Raw genomic sequence first — 16,450 nt, 5'->3', positions numbered from 1 at the left:
GCCTAACACTACTGATCGCAACACGGAAGGCCCGGGCCCTACCCCTCTCAGCATTCCGTGCAGGCACCACCTCCCACCCGTCGCGGCCCGGGAGCGACACGATGGCTCCGCCGGGGAGGGCGACCACCGACACTCTCCGCTGCGTGGGCTGGGACGGGGAGCGGTTCGAAGCCAACGACCCCTTTGCCCCAAACGGCAAGAGATCGGTCTTACCCTTCCCGGCGCTGCCGCGGCCAAGACTGAGGGACCCGGCCCACCCCGCCTCCGCCCCGCCGCTACTCGCCTGAGAGGAGAGGGAAGAACCGCGGCCCAACCGCCAAAACTTCAAACCGCCGCTCACCTCCGCACGCACCGTCCCACACCCGCTGCCCTGCCTTGCCTTGCCCCGCCCACGCCGCTCCGGCGCGCAGCGCCCCCCAGAGGGCGGGCGGACAGACCCCACCCGCTCACCTGGCGCGAGACAGAAACAAGAGCCCGCCGCCACCCCCCGGGGCCAACCTTTGGCGAGAAGCGCGTGCGCAGCTCCGCCGTTCGCCTCTCAAACTTTCCCGAGCCCGCGCGCGCGCTTCGCCCTGCCGCCCGCGGCCCGCCTCGCCCCGTCGCCAGCCAGTGGGCGAGCACCAGGCAGAGCCGGCGATTGGCCGGAGGGGGACGGCAAGGAGGGAAAAAGTTTGAGGGGCAGAGAGAGGGGGATGCTGATTGGGCGAGGGGCGCGCGGCACAGCTCAGCCCCGCCCTTCAGCGGTGTCCCGTTGTCCGTTAGGCGTGGGGGGCGGGGAGAGGCCTCAGAGGGAGAGCGCACGCGGGGGCAGGTAGCTTTGCGTTAACGCCGACTGGGGAGGTCTTCGGAAGGGGACGATGAAATGGGTTATTTCAGGTATTTGCTTACGGACCGGCGAGGTTTGAACCCTGGTGCCGGTGAGTAGCTCGGGGTCCTTCAAGGGAGCGGCGGCCCCTGAGCCACCGCGTCGCCCCTGAGGTGTGCCGCCAGTGATGAGGAAAAAGCTTTAGTCGGACTTAGTGACTTTTTTTTTATTTATGTGACAGGCGTTGTTTGTAGTACTGACTTTGTTTTCTGTCGTATTGTTGCAATATGAGTGGCTTAGGTGAGGTTGAGCAATGTGCAGTTTATATGGGAAACATGGAAATTTTTATTTCAGTTTTGAAGCATAAGTGTCACAATTTTTTAAGTAGAAGATGAGAAGGCAGCAGATGCCTTCCAAACATACATGTATGTCTGTATGACAACTTCAAAAGATCTACGTCAAATTCAGTGTTACTCCAGGATGTTTTTACAATGCACTTCTACAATTCCTGGTATGGATATTGTGGAAAGCTACAATGAGAATGAAATTCACATGCTCAACCTCATGGTAAGTTCATACTGGGTTCAGATATGTTCAAAACAAAACCAAACAACAACCACCACACACACACAAAACCAAAAACAAACAAAAAACCCACTACCAAACCCAAAGCCACCTCCTGGATGCTACAAGACCCAAAACCTTCTAGTTCTGGACCTTCAAGCTGAGATACGCTCCAAGCACATAAACAGTATACAGGATAATGCATATCTTCTTTCAGAAGAAAACCAACAGCAGCCTTAAAGTAGCTAGATAAATTTAAAACACTGCAAGTACCTGCTATAATCATCCTTTTCTAAGCCCCTCTGTAACCTCCCTCCCTCCTAGGGGTTCTGCTGATTATGTTCAAGGGCCCAGATCCTCCGCAGAAGTACAGTTCACAATCTGGAGTCATGAGAGCAAGAGAGATGACTGAAGAGGGAAGCATGAGATTGAGGGAGCAGAGATGGACAGCCAAGGATACGGAGTGAAAAGTCCTGATTTGGAGAGACATCAGTTCAAAATGGCAGGCAGGGGGGAGGGCAAGCATTAGCCACAAAACCAGGACACGTTCATTTGTTGAAGTCAAAATACTTGGCCAGCCCATTGGAAATGTGACTTGTTTGCACTGAAACCATAACAGCGTGTTTCCATTAGTAAGAAATGTGACTGGAATTAGTCAGGATATCTAATAATAATACATGTTCAGCACAGAGGAAAATAACGTGACCATGCCGAATTAACTATAAACAAATGCATTAAAAGCTGCAAAAAGTTGTCATTTACTTTATTATTACCATAACTGGTTATTCTGGGCTCCGAAAGAATAATGGAAGCAGAAGAAAAAAATGACAGCAGGAATCTTTCCCTTAGATCTAGCTTATCAAAGATAGTTAAGAATGTAAAGAATTATCTTTGAATATATTTTACACTATTTTTTGTTACGCTGTAGTAATTGAGGTATACCTGACAGACACTGTAGGGTCTCACAGCACAAACTTTTAGCATTGGGAAACAGCAGCATATCTAGACACTGCCACCTTGCTTTTCTTGATGGCTGCTTATGAAGGAGCCTTATTTTTTTTTCCTAGTATAAGTAGAAGTGCAGTAAGAAAAAGATCAATTGCTGTATTGAAGGGAGTGACCTTTTAAAGGGTTAAGACAGAAATTCTGAAAGTGGCTTAAACCTTCAGAAGTATATTCTGCTGCTTGCATACCCAGAAACAGTTTGTTCTGGTTTAGGAATAAATCCCAGTATAGTAGTTTTGATTATTTATTTATTTTTTAAACAACTCATTCTCCCAGAGGAATAGTGTTACTTTCTACCCCGACTTAAACCTTATTTTCCAATCGTAGAATCACAGAATGGTTTGGGTTGGAAGGGACCTTAAAGATCATTTAGTTCCAACTTCCCTGCCTGTTGTTTACCATACGAAGGATGGCATGGTTTTATAAAAGTTTACATTTTGGTAAAAAAGTCTAATTACCTGCTTTTACTAAAATTTTTTTTCCACAGTTCTGTTCCTGCCAGCTGAAAAACGTCAGCAGCCGACCTCCACGCATGATCAGCAAGCACTCTGTAGCACCGTTGTTACCTCTCATGTTTTTTTAGTAAATTAAAACTAGATTCCTCAGAGACAAATCAAGAAACAAATGTGGTCTATGAGGAAAAATATAGTATCTGAGCAAATAAAGTTTTCAGAATACAAGTAAAATTCACAGGAACTTGCTATTGTTTTGGAAGACTGCAGGTTGCCCTCTCCATCATGTATTAGTGGTCTAGTCCAGGAAGTAGCAGAAGCCCCTTTTGAAGGACACTGAAATACACTATCACACTTTGCATTTCTGCTGCACAGAGCTCACCTTTATCCCCCCACCTCTCCCCCCCAAGATCTGCAGAACGAGCTCAGGCAATTACATCCTATACAGTAATGCTACTCCCTAGCAATACCATGTAGTCATTGTCCAGTTTTATCCTCTCACCTGTCTCGCACCAGCCCAAGCATGCTGATCCACAGCAACAATGTTCCTGTGCTGACACATCAAAAAAGGAGGCTTTGAAGTCAGTACAATTTCTTCAAAATGTCCTAAGTGAATTATTCAATCATTGAAAAAGAATTATGACATAATTTGAAATCCAATTCTAGTAGTCTTTGCAGACCTTCAACATACCCATGAGAAAAGTCAGAGCACACTCTGTGGCAGAAAAATTTAATACGCAACTGCACATCCAGAACACAACTTCACAAAAGCAAAGCGATGACAATAGACACCTGAATCAAAAAAACTCCTTGACCAGGAGCCTGTTAAAAAACTCAAGCCTATTACAAGAAAAAGCATACTAATACAGACCTTTTAGAATAAGTTTATTAGTCAACCACAATTATAAAATTTAAATATTTATACAGCAAGATGGAGAATTCTTAAGTAACCAAACACTCCAAACTATTTTGCTGCAGTATACACAGGAATGGTTTTGTTTCTTTTATGAGTTGATCTAATATCATCCTTTAGTTACTCGATAACTTCTTGAAGGCATGTTTAATTCTGAGAATATATTTCACATTTGTCAGTGCAATATACAAAAAGAAAAAAAAAATTCATGACCATACTAAACTTATTCAAAAAATAAAAGAAAAAAAGGACAGGCACATTTAAGTCAGCTACTCCATAAATAGCTCGTGGTTAATATTGTTTGTATGTGTTGTGGTAGTATAAATAGTACAGATTAAAATGTTCCTTTGATACACAAACATAAATAACATGTTCCAAATGTCATTGTTTGTTTTGCAAAACATGCATGAAGTTCCCAATTTTTTTAAAATCTTCTGTTTGAGAGAAGAAATACAAAGGCAGCCAGAGATGGAAGCATTCACAAACACCAGAATAAGGCCCTTCAGAGTTTATTTAAAGTAACATGTTAAACCCCTTCATTCTCAGGTAATAGATTAAGAGGCCGAGATACACATCGTCTGCGAGGGTGAGGATACTGGAGGTTGGCAGTGTCAGCATCGCAAGAGTGCTCTATCAGAGGAGGAGGAGGAAGGAGCTGGGCGTGACTGGACCATCTTGATCCAGCCCGTGGGGAATCCAGAGGGGGAAAGAAATACCTGAAACAATTAAGAAAAGAACAAAACACCAAAACAAAACAAAACAAAAAATCAAACCAAAACAAAAAAACACAAAACAAAAACCAAAACAAAAAAACAAAACAAAACAAGAAAAAGAGAAAGGTAGTAAATACAAGGAGAACCAAAGGGGAGAAAGACATGCTGGAAAAAAAAAAGGCTTTAGTATATCCATGCCAAAACTAATAGAACATAATAGCAGAAATCAGGGCTTGTAATTCAAAACAAGACAAATCTGGAAACTGTTCTTTAAAGGAAAATAATACAGTCTTTTCCACTGGAATTCATAGAAAATAATACCATAGTAATAATAATCCTAGTATACATTTTAACAAAAGAACAGATTGCTTTGGAAATCAAAAGGATGTGGTAGCACAGCTATTAACAGGCTTTCATTCTCCCAGAATTCCTGTGATTTGTTAACAGAGCTTTTAGTAACGCTTCATTTGCAACACAAAATATACATTAAATATTATCTAAGTACATTTTCTGCATATGCATCTAATTCAGATTAATTTAACAGGACTTCTAGAATAGACGTAAAAACATCATTGTTTTTACAATACTTTGAATTTAATAATATACATTGACAGAAAATAACTACTTTCAGTGAAATACAGTCTTTGTATGTATTTACATATTTCTGCAAAATCCTCAGAGTAAATTTAAGATTCCTGGTGAATGCAAGACTCAGAATTATGCAATTTCATGTCATTTTTCTGCTTTTTTTATTAGAACTTACCCGTAATACTTGTGCATTTTAGTATAACTACATTAGATACCTACAGATGTTTTCTGTCTTGTTTACAGTTCTGTGGACTTACATAAAGGAACAGCTATACGGTTAGTGAAATTATGGGACAATTCACAACAAGCTGCATTTTGGCTTCAATCTTTGTATGGCTCAAGTGTTTGCATTTTTTAGAATACTATGCTTAGAGAATTTTAGATACTCCATGGAATTACCATAGGTATGTACAAGTACATAACAGAAAAAGTACTTCTCTTAGGATGAAGACGGTACGGTAGTACTGACAAAACATTTATTTGAAGTCATACTAAGGTATAAATGAAGCAATACCAAACTATTAAAAGCTACCATCTGTACAATTGTCAAAACACAGTTTTCTTACCCCTTTAAAACTAACCATTTCATATATTACAAAGCAGTTACAAACTTGTGATGTTTAGGAATCTTAATCAAATGCTGAACACTATGAAATGCAAAACAAATTAGTTATCAAAACAATTTTAATGAAAATTATTTTAATGGTCACTTCCGTCCTCCCATCCCAATCAAGGACAAAAAATTCTCATTTTTAGTCATGAACTAGTCTTTTAATTTGACAAGCTTTCAAAAAAAAAAAATGGTCTGATGGAAGTTTTGGGGTTTGAGTGGTTGTTTGTGGTTTTTTCCAAACAAGAAGCCTCTCCAAGTATTTTTCTATCAGGAGTTCCAACAGTATCAAACTGCGCAGGCTAGTACAAAACACATACACAGCGTGTTTTAAAAAGATTTTTGAATAGCATTTAGTAGTTAGCAGGCTGCTGGTGTCTTGGGAGAGGTCAAACGGCGTTGGGGAGGGGAAAAAGGAGTTCGTTTTCCATTCCTGTGTGCATGCAACAAGCAGCAAAACACCAAAGTTACTCCAGTTAGCTTGGTATCAGCTCTGCTTTCTGTTAAAAAGGACATAATACAAATGGAGAATGGAAATTGTATCATACACAATTACATCAACATAACAATATAGCCCTACTGACCTATTTTCCAACAATCTACATCATCTGTTCTGAAACTATTTTGATTACAAGTCCTGTTTGGTGATGGTGCTTTAACAAAGTTTTTCAGGTCTGCCTATGCTTTAGCAGTTTTAAGTGTTTAAACGTATAGACACTGAAAGATAGCATCTACAGTCACAGACAAAATAAATTCTGTGTAGCATACCAATTTAGTCAAATGTCAGTACACAAATCTTTATTTTAAGTGTTAATACACTAAACAAAAGTTAGCAACTGTGCTTATGCAATTCAAGCCAATGCAATTGCAAAAGAAAACATGTGAAGTGCATCTTTTTATGGGAAGGCTGAATCCTAGGACAAGACACCATATACTTTGAAATTCCACAGCCACTGACTTAATTCTGTAACAAAACATTAATTCCAAATTGGAGCCAATTAAAAAAAACCAACCAAACAAACAAACAAAAAAAACCCCCAAGAACAAAAAACCCCACCAACTTTCAAAATACAGAGCAATGGAGGGAGTCTAAAGTAATGCTAGAAGTTTCACAATGGCTTACTACAGACTTCATGGAAAGAAGAACACCCAATAGGGTAGGGTAGTCTTGCTGGCAGCAGCACAGTCTTAGATAAGGAGATTATAAAACCACACCCTGTGCTAACGTGGTATAAAATAGCCTATATCTCCCTATAGGAGCCCAAGCAAATACAGTTGTATAGCTTTGGATATCATTTTTCCAAGTCAGGACTGCATTTCAGTTATTTTTTTGCTACTCTGTAAGTAGCACCTAGAACCAGATGACCAATGTAATTTTGGTCTCCTTTCTCGCTGGAGACTTGGCCCATTATCACCTCTCGCTCTCCCATTTATCTTGTGAGGAAAACATGAAAGCCCTTCCCTGTTCAAGGCAGCTAGGGGTCTGGAAGCCAGAACTGCCATTCAGGGTTGACTGCTGAAGATCGGGCGAAGGCTACTCTCCCAAAGACTGGCATAGTACTTTACAGATGAAAAAAGCTGTATTAGTAACTGCACATGGATGGAAATGGAGGCTATCCCAAGGCATTTGAAACAAAAAATAAAGGTGGCCACAAAACTTGGAAGCTGCTGCTATAGAATTCGGCCACGCTAGTCCTTACATAGGACACATCCTGTAAAGTTGATTGTATACGCTCCACCACACAAATGCAGGGCTCCATATATTTCTAGATTTCAGCATGCACAAATTAAAATGGTTTTCAGAAGAGGCAGTTAAATTTACCGACTAAACAGCAATTATTCCAGAATAAAAACGTAACAGAGAAAGCAAATTAATCTGCAGTAAGAATGCCATATGAGGAAGATTTAAATAAACTAAACTTTTATTCAATTAATGTTACAACTGCAAAAATGCAAGTAAACTAACACTAGTATATGATTGTTGAAACCATACATTATGAATATCTTTTCTTCCTTCCTTTCTGCTATATTATCCCAGTGAAAACCAGAATTTGTTGCTGATACTTGCTTCGCTTTTAAACATGTAAAACAAAAGGGCAGTTACACTGCAGTATGATGAAGTTTCTCCTTCATTGAAACTATTTCAGAAAAGCGATTTTTAAAAATGTGAAAGGACTAAAAGTGAAAATAGTTGTTTACATTGCTATTTATATAGAATGCTTCAGCATGGCTTATAGTTTTGTTTGTTTTCCTCTTAACACTGGCATAACAGACACCATCACAGGGCAAAACTAGAATAGCTTGTAGAAGTATTCATATAATAAATTAAATTGCATTAAAAAAAACCAACCCAAACATGAAAACTAAGTGAAATTAAGAGAATTCGGAGAAGAGACTATTTACTGAAATTCAGTCTCTCTACTAGTTAACCTACCTGCTGGCAGATGATCCATTTAGTGAATTCTGTAGACTTGTATTAGCTGAACCTAAAGAGGCATTAAAAATTCCCTGCTGAGAACTACCATTCACTGGACTCCCATTACCTTTCAGTATACCAGTACACTTCCAGTTGTCCATGTAATTAGCTGCAAATATAGATACATAAAAACTGTTAGTTTCTCTTCTGAAGCTCAGCTTGTGATACAACTATGATGTTTCAGCTGCTACACACCTAGTGTGAATCAGAATTAAACTTCAATACCAATATATAAATTCCAAACAGCTGAGGATCTGGTCCTTTAGCTCTCTATATTCTCTGCTTATCCACAATTTAAAATTAAGTTTTGTTCAGTAGCAAGAGTGAGTTTCCTTTATTAAAATACTGAGAAACAAATGAGAATGGATGAGGAAACTGCCACAGGTTTTATTTTGCTGTTGTTGCTTTTGAAAATTTGAACAGGAAAAAAGCCAGTTTGCCTGAACATTGTGGCTGAATGGAGATCTTCTAGTTTTGGCAGCAGGCAAAAGAGTAATGCAGTACATACGTTAATTTTTAAAATGACAACTTTACATAGCTGTAGTCTGGTCAAACGATTTGAGGGTATAGTAACAACTATTCACAGCAGCCTAAATCATGCAAGTGTTCCAGCACAGAAAGTTATTTCCTTTTCCTGAAATGTAAATATTTTTCTGAAATATAAGAATCTATCATTCACAAATCTAAACCAAACTTTTACTCCAAAATTATTTTTGAGTAAAATTTCTGAACTATATTCAGCATACTACAAAGCTAATGTATTTCAGGTGGGTGACCTTACCCTTCCAGAGCCTAACGCAGCCATCATCACCAGAGGAGGCCAGCACTGTGCCTGTAATATTCCAGCTCACTCGCCACACCTGGGAGTTGTGATTATCAAACTGTGCCACAATATGAATTTCAAATTTTGTTAATCCTCCAGATGAAGTCAATTCTTTCCTGTTTAAGAGAAAAGTGACAGTTCCGCACACAACTGTTCAAAGGTCTGGGCTTGAACATGCTGACAAAAAAAAAGAAAAAAAAAAAAAGGACTACATCTTTCAGTGAGTTTATATAACAATTGTTACTAGATTAGGAGTATTAACAGGTATTCAGACAAAATTATAGACATGCTCACAATCTTGTAATCTTAAAAAATCAGGCTGCTAAAAACAATCCCACATACATTAAGTTACTACTTTTGCTTCATAGATACTATTAAAATAAGACTATTCAGTATGCACCACATCATACCAAACTATCTTCCTTTTAAGCTCACCTTAGAGGTTTCAGTGTGAAAATTCGTACATCTTTGGTTGCTACAGCTAAGATGTGGAAGGATCTTCCCAGATTTGGAGCAAATGCAATGTCATGTACAGGATCTGTGACTGTCATCAGAGCTTCTGCTTTTGCGTATTTCCTGTACAGCATAAGAAATTAACCTTTAATGCCGTCAAAATTGCCAGTAATGCAAATTACTTAACCAGACATAGTGGACCATGGAAAAAAGGGTTAGTATACATGATGTGACTTGCAAAAGTTTGGTGGTTTTTTTAACATAGATTCAATAAGTAATAATGACAAGCTGATTTCTTCAGAAATGGAATACATCAGATACAGTGACGACTAAGGGCAGTATGCTAAATCATACAACAAAGCAAGGATTCCAGTACAAAGAACATTTTTGTCTACAGTTGGAAAAGGGAAATAAAAAGATTCTTCCATTCAGAAATCTAAAAGGAATTTGTATCTCAGTAACTTACTAAACTTTCTGTGCTTGTAAGCAGACCGCTATCTGCCTCCTCCCCTGTATGATAAACAAGTATTCCATTTTCTTATTTACCATCAGGTAAGTTACAACAACTTTTATTTATTGTTAATGCGCAGAGAACATCATCTGAAGCCAGGCATTAATCCACAAAACACCTTGGCTCCTTTCCCACACCAATCACCCTGAATGAAACACAAGTTCTCTGTCATCATTTAATTGAAACTGGTTGTATGTACACGTCCTGGCCTTTTCTGGTTCTGAATTCTTAACTGTACAAACTGAGCTTTCACAGAACACTAGTAATTCACAGGACTTTCTGTCATTATAAACATGCTTTTAAAAGCATTTTAAGGTTGCCTTGAGCAAAACAATTCCAGGGCAACACAATTCAAATTTCAACTTTGACCTATTAATTCCTTGTGCAAAATTAAGCATATAAATTAGTAGAAGCAGAAACAACAATTCTCCCTTTAAAATGCTGGTAAGAACATTGGCATTTCTGCACTGAGATAGAACAAAATTATCAATATCGCATCTGTTAACATGAGTTACCATTCTGACATCTCCCTCTCCCTTCCCATCAAGTGGCTCAGAGACAGAATTACAGTATTGTTATTTACTACTCCTCTCTACATCTAATGACAGGAAGAAAAGGCCATGTATTACAAAGTACTTTAAGATTCCACAAATCTTATATATTGTCATTTAGCATACCTGGTATTTTCATTATATTCATAAATTTGAACCTTAGCCAATATATTTGGACTGTTGTCATCACTTCCTACAGCTATCATTGGAGAATGCGCTCGAGAGCTAAAAGGTGAAAATAAATACTGTTATATTTACAAATGATTCCACAGAAAGTACACCAAGCCATTTTTTAAATTTCAGACACATTATCTATAAAGAAAACAAAACAATAACAAAATTACAAGGGGAAAAAATCACCAGGAAACATGAGTGCTATTCACAGTTACTGGTACAATCTCCACTGTATTGTTGTGAAAGCCTACTTTGTACACCTACTAAGGTGAAATCATTAGGGAACATTATTTGGCAATTTAAGATGGTGCTCCCAGAGAGCAGGATTGATGTTACATATGCATCTGCAGTCAAGTATTTGCCACAAGTTCCATGGCAGAGCCTGCATTCTTTGCAGTACTTTTAATGACCGATTTAGTGGATTTCATTCAGGTTTTGGAAGATAGATTACAAAAGCTAAATGTAGATGAGTTCTAGTATTTAAATCAACTTTTAACCCCATCCCATGCATTAAAGTGAAAGCCTGTCCTCTGAACCTCTGGCACGGACTACTACTAATGAAAAGAAGAATAACTGGATCAGCAGGACACAGACTACTGCATCTGTAGGGAAAGCCATTAAGTGTTTCTGGACAAACAGAAACCAAAATAGTTCAGCTCTGAATGTTTTTTCCCTTCATGTTACTGCTGGGGGAGGATGCGAGATGGGAATGGAAGGAGAACCTCTACTTGTTCTTCTGGGTGGGGACTACCCAACCAAACTCCTCTCTGATTCATTCCTGTTCAAGAAAGTTAGGTATATCATTGAGCCCCTGAGGATATAACTAAAAAAACAACTCTTAGGCTTTGTATTTGTGCTAGCAAGACTCTTGGGGTTCCTAGTATGCTGTCACACAACTCTTAGGCTTTGTATTTGTGCTAGCAAGACTCTTGGGGTTCCTAGTATGCTGTCACACTGGCAAGGGTGCCTGTCCTTGTTAGTTGTCGAAATTATTACCTATTGCAACACCCTCCTCAGGAAAGAAGAGACAGGAATTGTCCCTTTATAAAAACACTTTATTTTAAGAAAATCCCAGTTAAGTTTTGTGAGATAAACAAAGACCACTCTGTGGCTCTTTAGCTCATTACTTGCTAAAAATAACGAAGCTGGGAATGTTTCCTGACAGAGCACAGGAGGACTTTTTGTAACACTTCCCTGGCTCTGCAAAACTTGCTTTATTGAAATAAATGTTAGCAGCTTTCTTTCAGATCTGAGTAATGTACAGTCAATCTTTTCCATGCATGTTTTAGGATTTATTCTACAAAATTTCAGAACTATTTGGATCTTCTGCTTAAACAGTCATAAAGCAAAACCTACAGTTTTAATAACATACCTTGAAGGATTCCAAGAAATACAACTGCAGCTTAGCTTACATGAGATTTCATGCTGCAGCGACCACTGACTGAGATTCATCACATCTGGAGCTTCATAAATCCTTACAACTCCATCTGCTGAACAGGTTGCTAACATAAGACCCATATGCTTGGGAGCAAACTTCACATCTGTAACTGATGTCCTACTGTCTACTAGAGTGGTCCTCTTTACCTGCAAAGAAAGGCAGAAATTCTTGAAGGAAATGCTAGAAATTTCTATCAAAAATTTATTCCTTAAGGAAGGCTAACAAAAGTCTGACAACACCATTTCACAGGATCACTTACCTCTTCCATCAAAAACTAAAAAAAACCCAACAAAAACCAACAAAACCCCCCCAACAAAACGAAAAACAAACCCAAAAACTTTATGCACCAATGAATTGGAGAAATGACATATCATTGCACTGATGCAATCTCAAGCATCAAGAGAAACTCACAGTGGTATCAAAGTTCTGATACCCAAAAGAGTTGTTTAGATTATGCTCTTCAAAAGAAAGAAAAAAAAAAAAAGAAAAAACACCAAACAAAACTACCATATAATGTAAGCATAAAATACAAGAGTATTGGCCACAGGTAGTTTGAAGCTGTCCATTCATACTGGTGACAATATTTAATGCTGGTGACAATGTCTAGCAACGCCGCTTTCTAATTTCAGTGCTGCTGAAGTTTACTGTGAAGCATTTTCCAACAGAAGCACCAAAACCCTAACCAGTATTTCTGGTAAGGGAATGGATGAATGCAGCAGACATAGGAAGATTAGCTAGCGTGAAAGAGGAAAAAATTGTAAACATTTGTTTTTCAAGTTTTCTCCTCTCTACCAAGAAAATATGAGTTTGAGCTCAAAACTATGCATCACAACTGCCGCCTGTACATGGAAGTCGGCTTTCATACCCCACTGGGTGCCAAAGGCCCTGACAACCCAGCTCTTCACAATAATGTATTTTAATGTTAGAAAACTTTAGTAGAAAGTAGAAAACTGCAGATATTTTAGCAATCTAAAAATACAACATCAGAGGCAGGAATACTATACTGAGTTATATAAGATTACACATGAAGAATAGCTGCAAAATAATCTGTTTAGATCTAAAATTCCCTTGATGAAATACTACCCAGAAAATCACTTCAGAGCAAACTATTTTCCCCCCCAAAACCTGATCTGTTGTTTGAAAGATGAAAACGAACAGCATGAGACAGTGTCAAATGAGATTTTGTCACAGAAGAAAAACGCCACAACTTTAATTCTAGTGTAGACTGGAATTTATGTCTACAGGCTGTTTGCCAGGGAACACCTTACTAAGAAACACCAATAGTAGTGACACTAATTGGCCTGAATGTTGCCATGCAGCTGTTTTAACCAAATGCTTTAAAAATGCTCTTGCTATATTGCAACATTGCCACAAAGTAACAAAACACAGCCAAAATCTTTATATTGACAGAAGAAACCAGGGTGTTTTCTCTGTTTCAGGAATAGAAAATATGTTGCAAAACCAGAAATGTCTAGTAAATTGGTATTTATAATAATTTTCCTGTTCAGTCTTCCATTTAATTCTGGAATTTAAACAGTTTAAAGCTTCAGTCCATTATGATAACCAAACAAATCAAAAAGGCATAGTAAATCCATTTATATGAGAACATATAGAAACTGTAATTAACGTGTTAAAGTCTCACCCAGTGACTCTGGCCTCGGAGTTTATCATTTGACTCTCCCACTATTTCTTCCCATACAGCTGCTGTTCTATCAAAGGAGCAGGAAGCCAGGACCTGCCCAAATTCAGGATGGGCCCACGTCACACGCCACACAGATCCACTATGTGTCTGCAAGATAACACCAAAACAGTATAGAGAAACATACTTAGTGTATTAGTCCAAGTGATAATAACGTTTTCATGACATTCTGCAGAAGCAGAAGTAAATTCTAGGAAGTCATAAGGCTATTCCTTTGAAACCCATGTTCTTCTATTAAGCTCAAAGTTACACAGCAGCGGTTGCATTTGCTTATGCCTATAAGCACTGCAAAGTTTTGTTGCTATTAGTTAATGGTTAAAAGGTAATTATTACAAGTGTATTTCAAGGCATTATTTATTACTGCTTTAAACTGTAAGTTCCAAGCTAAGATTCTACCTTGACACAAAAAGTACAGGTTTGTTTTAAATTTTCAGCCATTACCATGCTCAGTTCTAGCTTGTCTGTACTTTTGCAAAGCATATGCAGAGTATTACTTATCTTCCCCTTTTTCGCATGAAACTCTTCTTTCATACCTAGTCAACCCCACACTTCTTTTTTTTTTTTTTTTTTAAAGAGAAGAGGAATTCAAAAGCTTCACTTGCATTTCCATTTACAGGGATTATTGTACTGTGGTCCTATTAAATGCAAGTTTAAGGACAATTCAGAAGCTGAATGTACTAATTATCCAGATGAAGCAGAGTCTCTACATGACACAGTTCTCAGAAAGGTTTTTGGAAAAAAAAAAGAAAAAGAAAAGAGGTCAGATGTTGTAACAATCAATAGCCAGACCTCTTCCTTTTTCTTTCTTTTTTCTTTTTAAGTCTTACAATATGCAAAAAGGAAATATTCAATTACAATGTAGGTACTGTTTTCCAACTCCCTAAACACCACTTACTACTATGCTTACTGATAACAAAGTCTGCCAACATAACCAAGTTCTAATAATATAAGCCTGCACACTAGCCTGTGCTTTACGTGAGAGGCCTTAGACATGTTTTATAAAAGCAGAGAAGTATTTTAACATAAGCAATACAGGATCTACAGCAAACCAAAAGTATTTCTACTCTACAAGTCAGCAAAAACTAAGTACGTGTGCTAGTTTCAGCTGAGATAGAGTTAATTTTCTTCAGAGTAGCTAGTATGGGGCTGTGTTTTGGATTGGTGCTGGAAACAGTGCTGATAACACAGGGATGTTTTCGTTACTGCTCAGCGATGCTTACACAGAGCCAAGGCCTTTGCTGCTTCTCACACCCAGTAGTGTAGGCTGGGGGTGCACAAGGAGTTGGGAGGGGACACAGCCGGGACAGGTGGCCCCAACTGACCAAAGGGATATTTCATGCCATATAACTTCATGCTCAGCATATAAGTGGCTTGGGGAAGAGGAAGGAGGGGGGTGGCGGTGTTTGGAGTGATGCCATTTGTCTTCCCAAGTAATGGTTACGTGTGATGGAGCCCTGCTTTCCTGGAGATGGCTGCACACCTGCCTGCCCATGGGAAGCGGTGAATGAATTCCTTGCTTCGCTTTGCTTGTATGCACGGCTTTTGCTTTACCTATGAAATTGTCTTTATCTCAACTCATGAGTTTTCTCACTTTCACTCTTCCAATTCTCTCCCCCATCCCACCGGGCGGCTGTATGGAGCTTAGCTGCTGGCTGGGGCAAAACCACAACAGTATGTTTCTTCAAAAACAAAGGAGAAATTATGGTTATAACTGTGTAATTTTTATAAATACAAACCTTCCAGCTGGCAGTGCAATGCCAATCCCCATTTTCACTTTTGTCCCAGACCTATTGAGAAATCAAAATACAATCATACAATTTGTATATAAAGCTTACTAAGTTGTACTACAAACCACAGCTGTTAAAAAAAAAAAGATACACATCCTGGTTTAGTCGTAGAATTATTACAATTATCAACACTTCATTCGTGCTGTTCCATGAATACACTACTCACTTTCTCTCTAGAGCCCCCATGGTCCTCACCATGGCACGTGCTCAGATCTGGTTGCAAAACCCCGATGTGGCTCCTGGCAATCATCCCAAAGGCAGAGCAGGACAGCATAAAGAAAATCAAGCCAGTGGGGGGAACAGATCTTGTTTCTGCTTCTAATATTTCTGCCTTGATTTATTACCACACACAAGTCACGTAACCTTCCTTTCCCTTGATTTCCTATCGTTATCGTCTTTGTAACTTTATTCCTGAAAAACTGTGAAGGAAGTCATGAATGTAAGCGGATGAAAGACACCTCTAGGAGCCTGGCGTCCACTCCTGTTTGTCACTCAGTCACTACAGAACTTCACTGAAAGTCACCTCACCTTTGCCATTCTGGATCTCATAATACAACCTTGGTTGTTACCATCACAGCCCAACTCTGTAAATTCTCCCCGATGAACGTTCTGCAGGGCCCACCTCGGGAGAACGGGACCTACGCCAGATATACCACTGCTGTTTTACAAGTGGTGCAAAACTCTGGTTAGAGTAAAACTTCTCAAGACAGTCTCATAAAGGATACTGTTATGATTGGAAAGTACCATTACATTGCTACAGAACATAGTTTCTGAGTTCTACCTAACTCTTGGCATCTTTCTTAAGAACATTCTTTTTAGCCTACAAGTCTTACATAGTCTGTCCAGACCAAAGACTGACCTGGTTTTGGCCGACTTTTTGGGGGATGG

General features: G+C 39.1%; 1 protein-coding gene across 1 annotated transcript in view; it reads right to left on the bottom strand.

Moving 5' to 3' along the window:
- The window catches only part of CEP192 (centrosomal protein 192), a 96,077-nt gene that overhangs the window by 78,653 nt on the left and 974 nt on the right, over positions 1-16,450 (bottom strand). The window contains exons 2-10 of the mRNA XM_075743004.1: positions 15,512-15,562; positions 13,719-13,865; positions 12,011-12,222; positions 10,591-10,689; positions 9,385-9,525; positions 8,908-9,065; positions 8,085-8,235; positions 4,269-4,455; positions 451-783 (exon numbers count right to left, since the gene is read on the bottom strand). Of these exons, the coding sequence (XP_075599119.1) occupies positions 451-783; positions 4,269-4,455; positions 8,085-8,235; positions 8,908-9,065; positions 9,385-9,525; positions 10,591-10,689; positions 12,011-12,222; positions 13,719-13,865; positions 15,512-15,562 (1,479 nt within the window). The remainder of the gene's footprint in view (positions 1-450; positions 784-4,268; positions 4,456-8,084; positions 8,236-8,907; positions 9,066-9,384; positions 9,526-10,590; positions 10,690-12,010; positions 12,223-13,718; positions 13,866-15,511; positions 15,563-16,450) is intronic.

The sequence above is a fragment of the Balearica regulorum genome, chromosome 2, assembly GCF_011004875.1.
Source record: "Balearica regulorum gibbericeps isolate bBalReg1 chromosome 2, bBalReg1.pri, whole genome shotgun sequence".
NCBI lineage: Eukaryota > Metazoa > Chordata > Aves > Gruiformes > Gruidae > Balearica > Balearica regulorum.
This window is presented reverse-complemented; position numbering and strand designations above follow the sequence as displayed.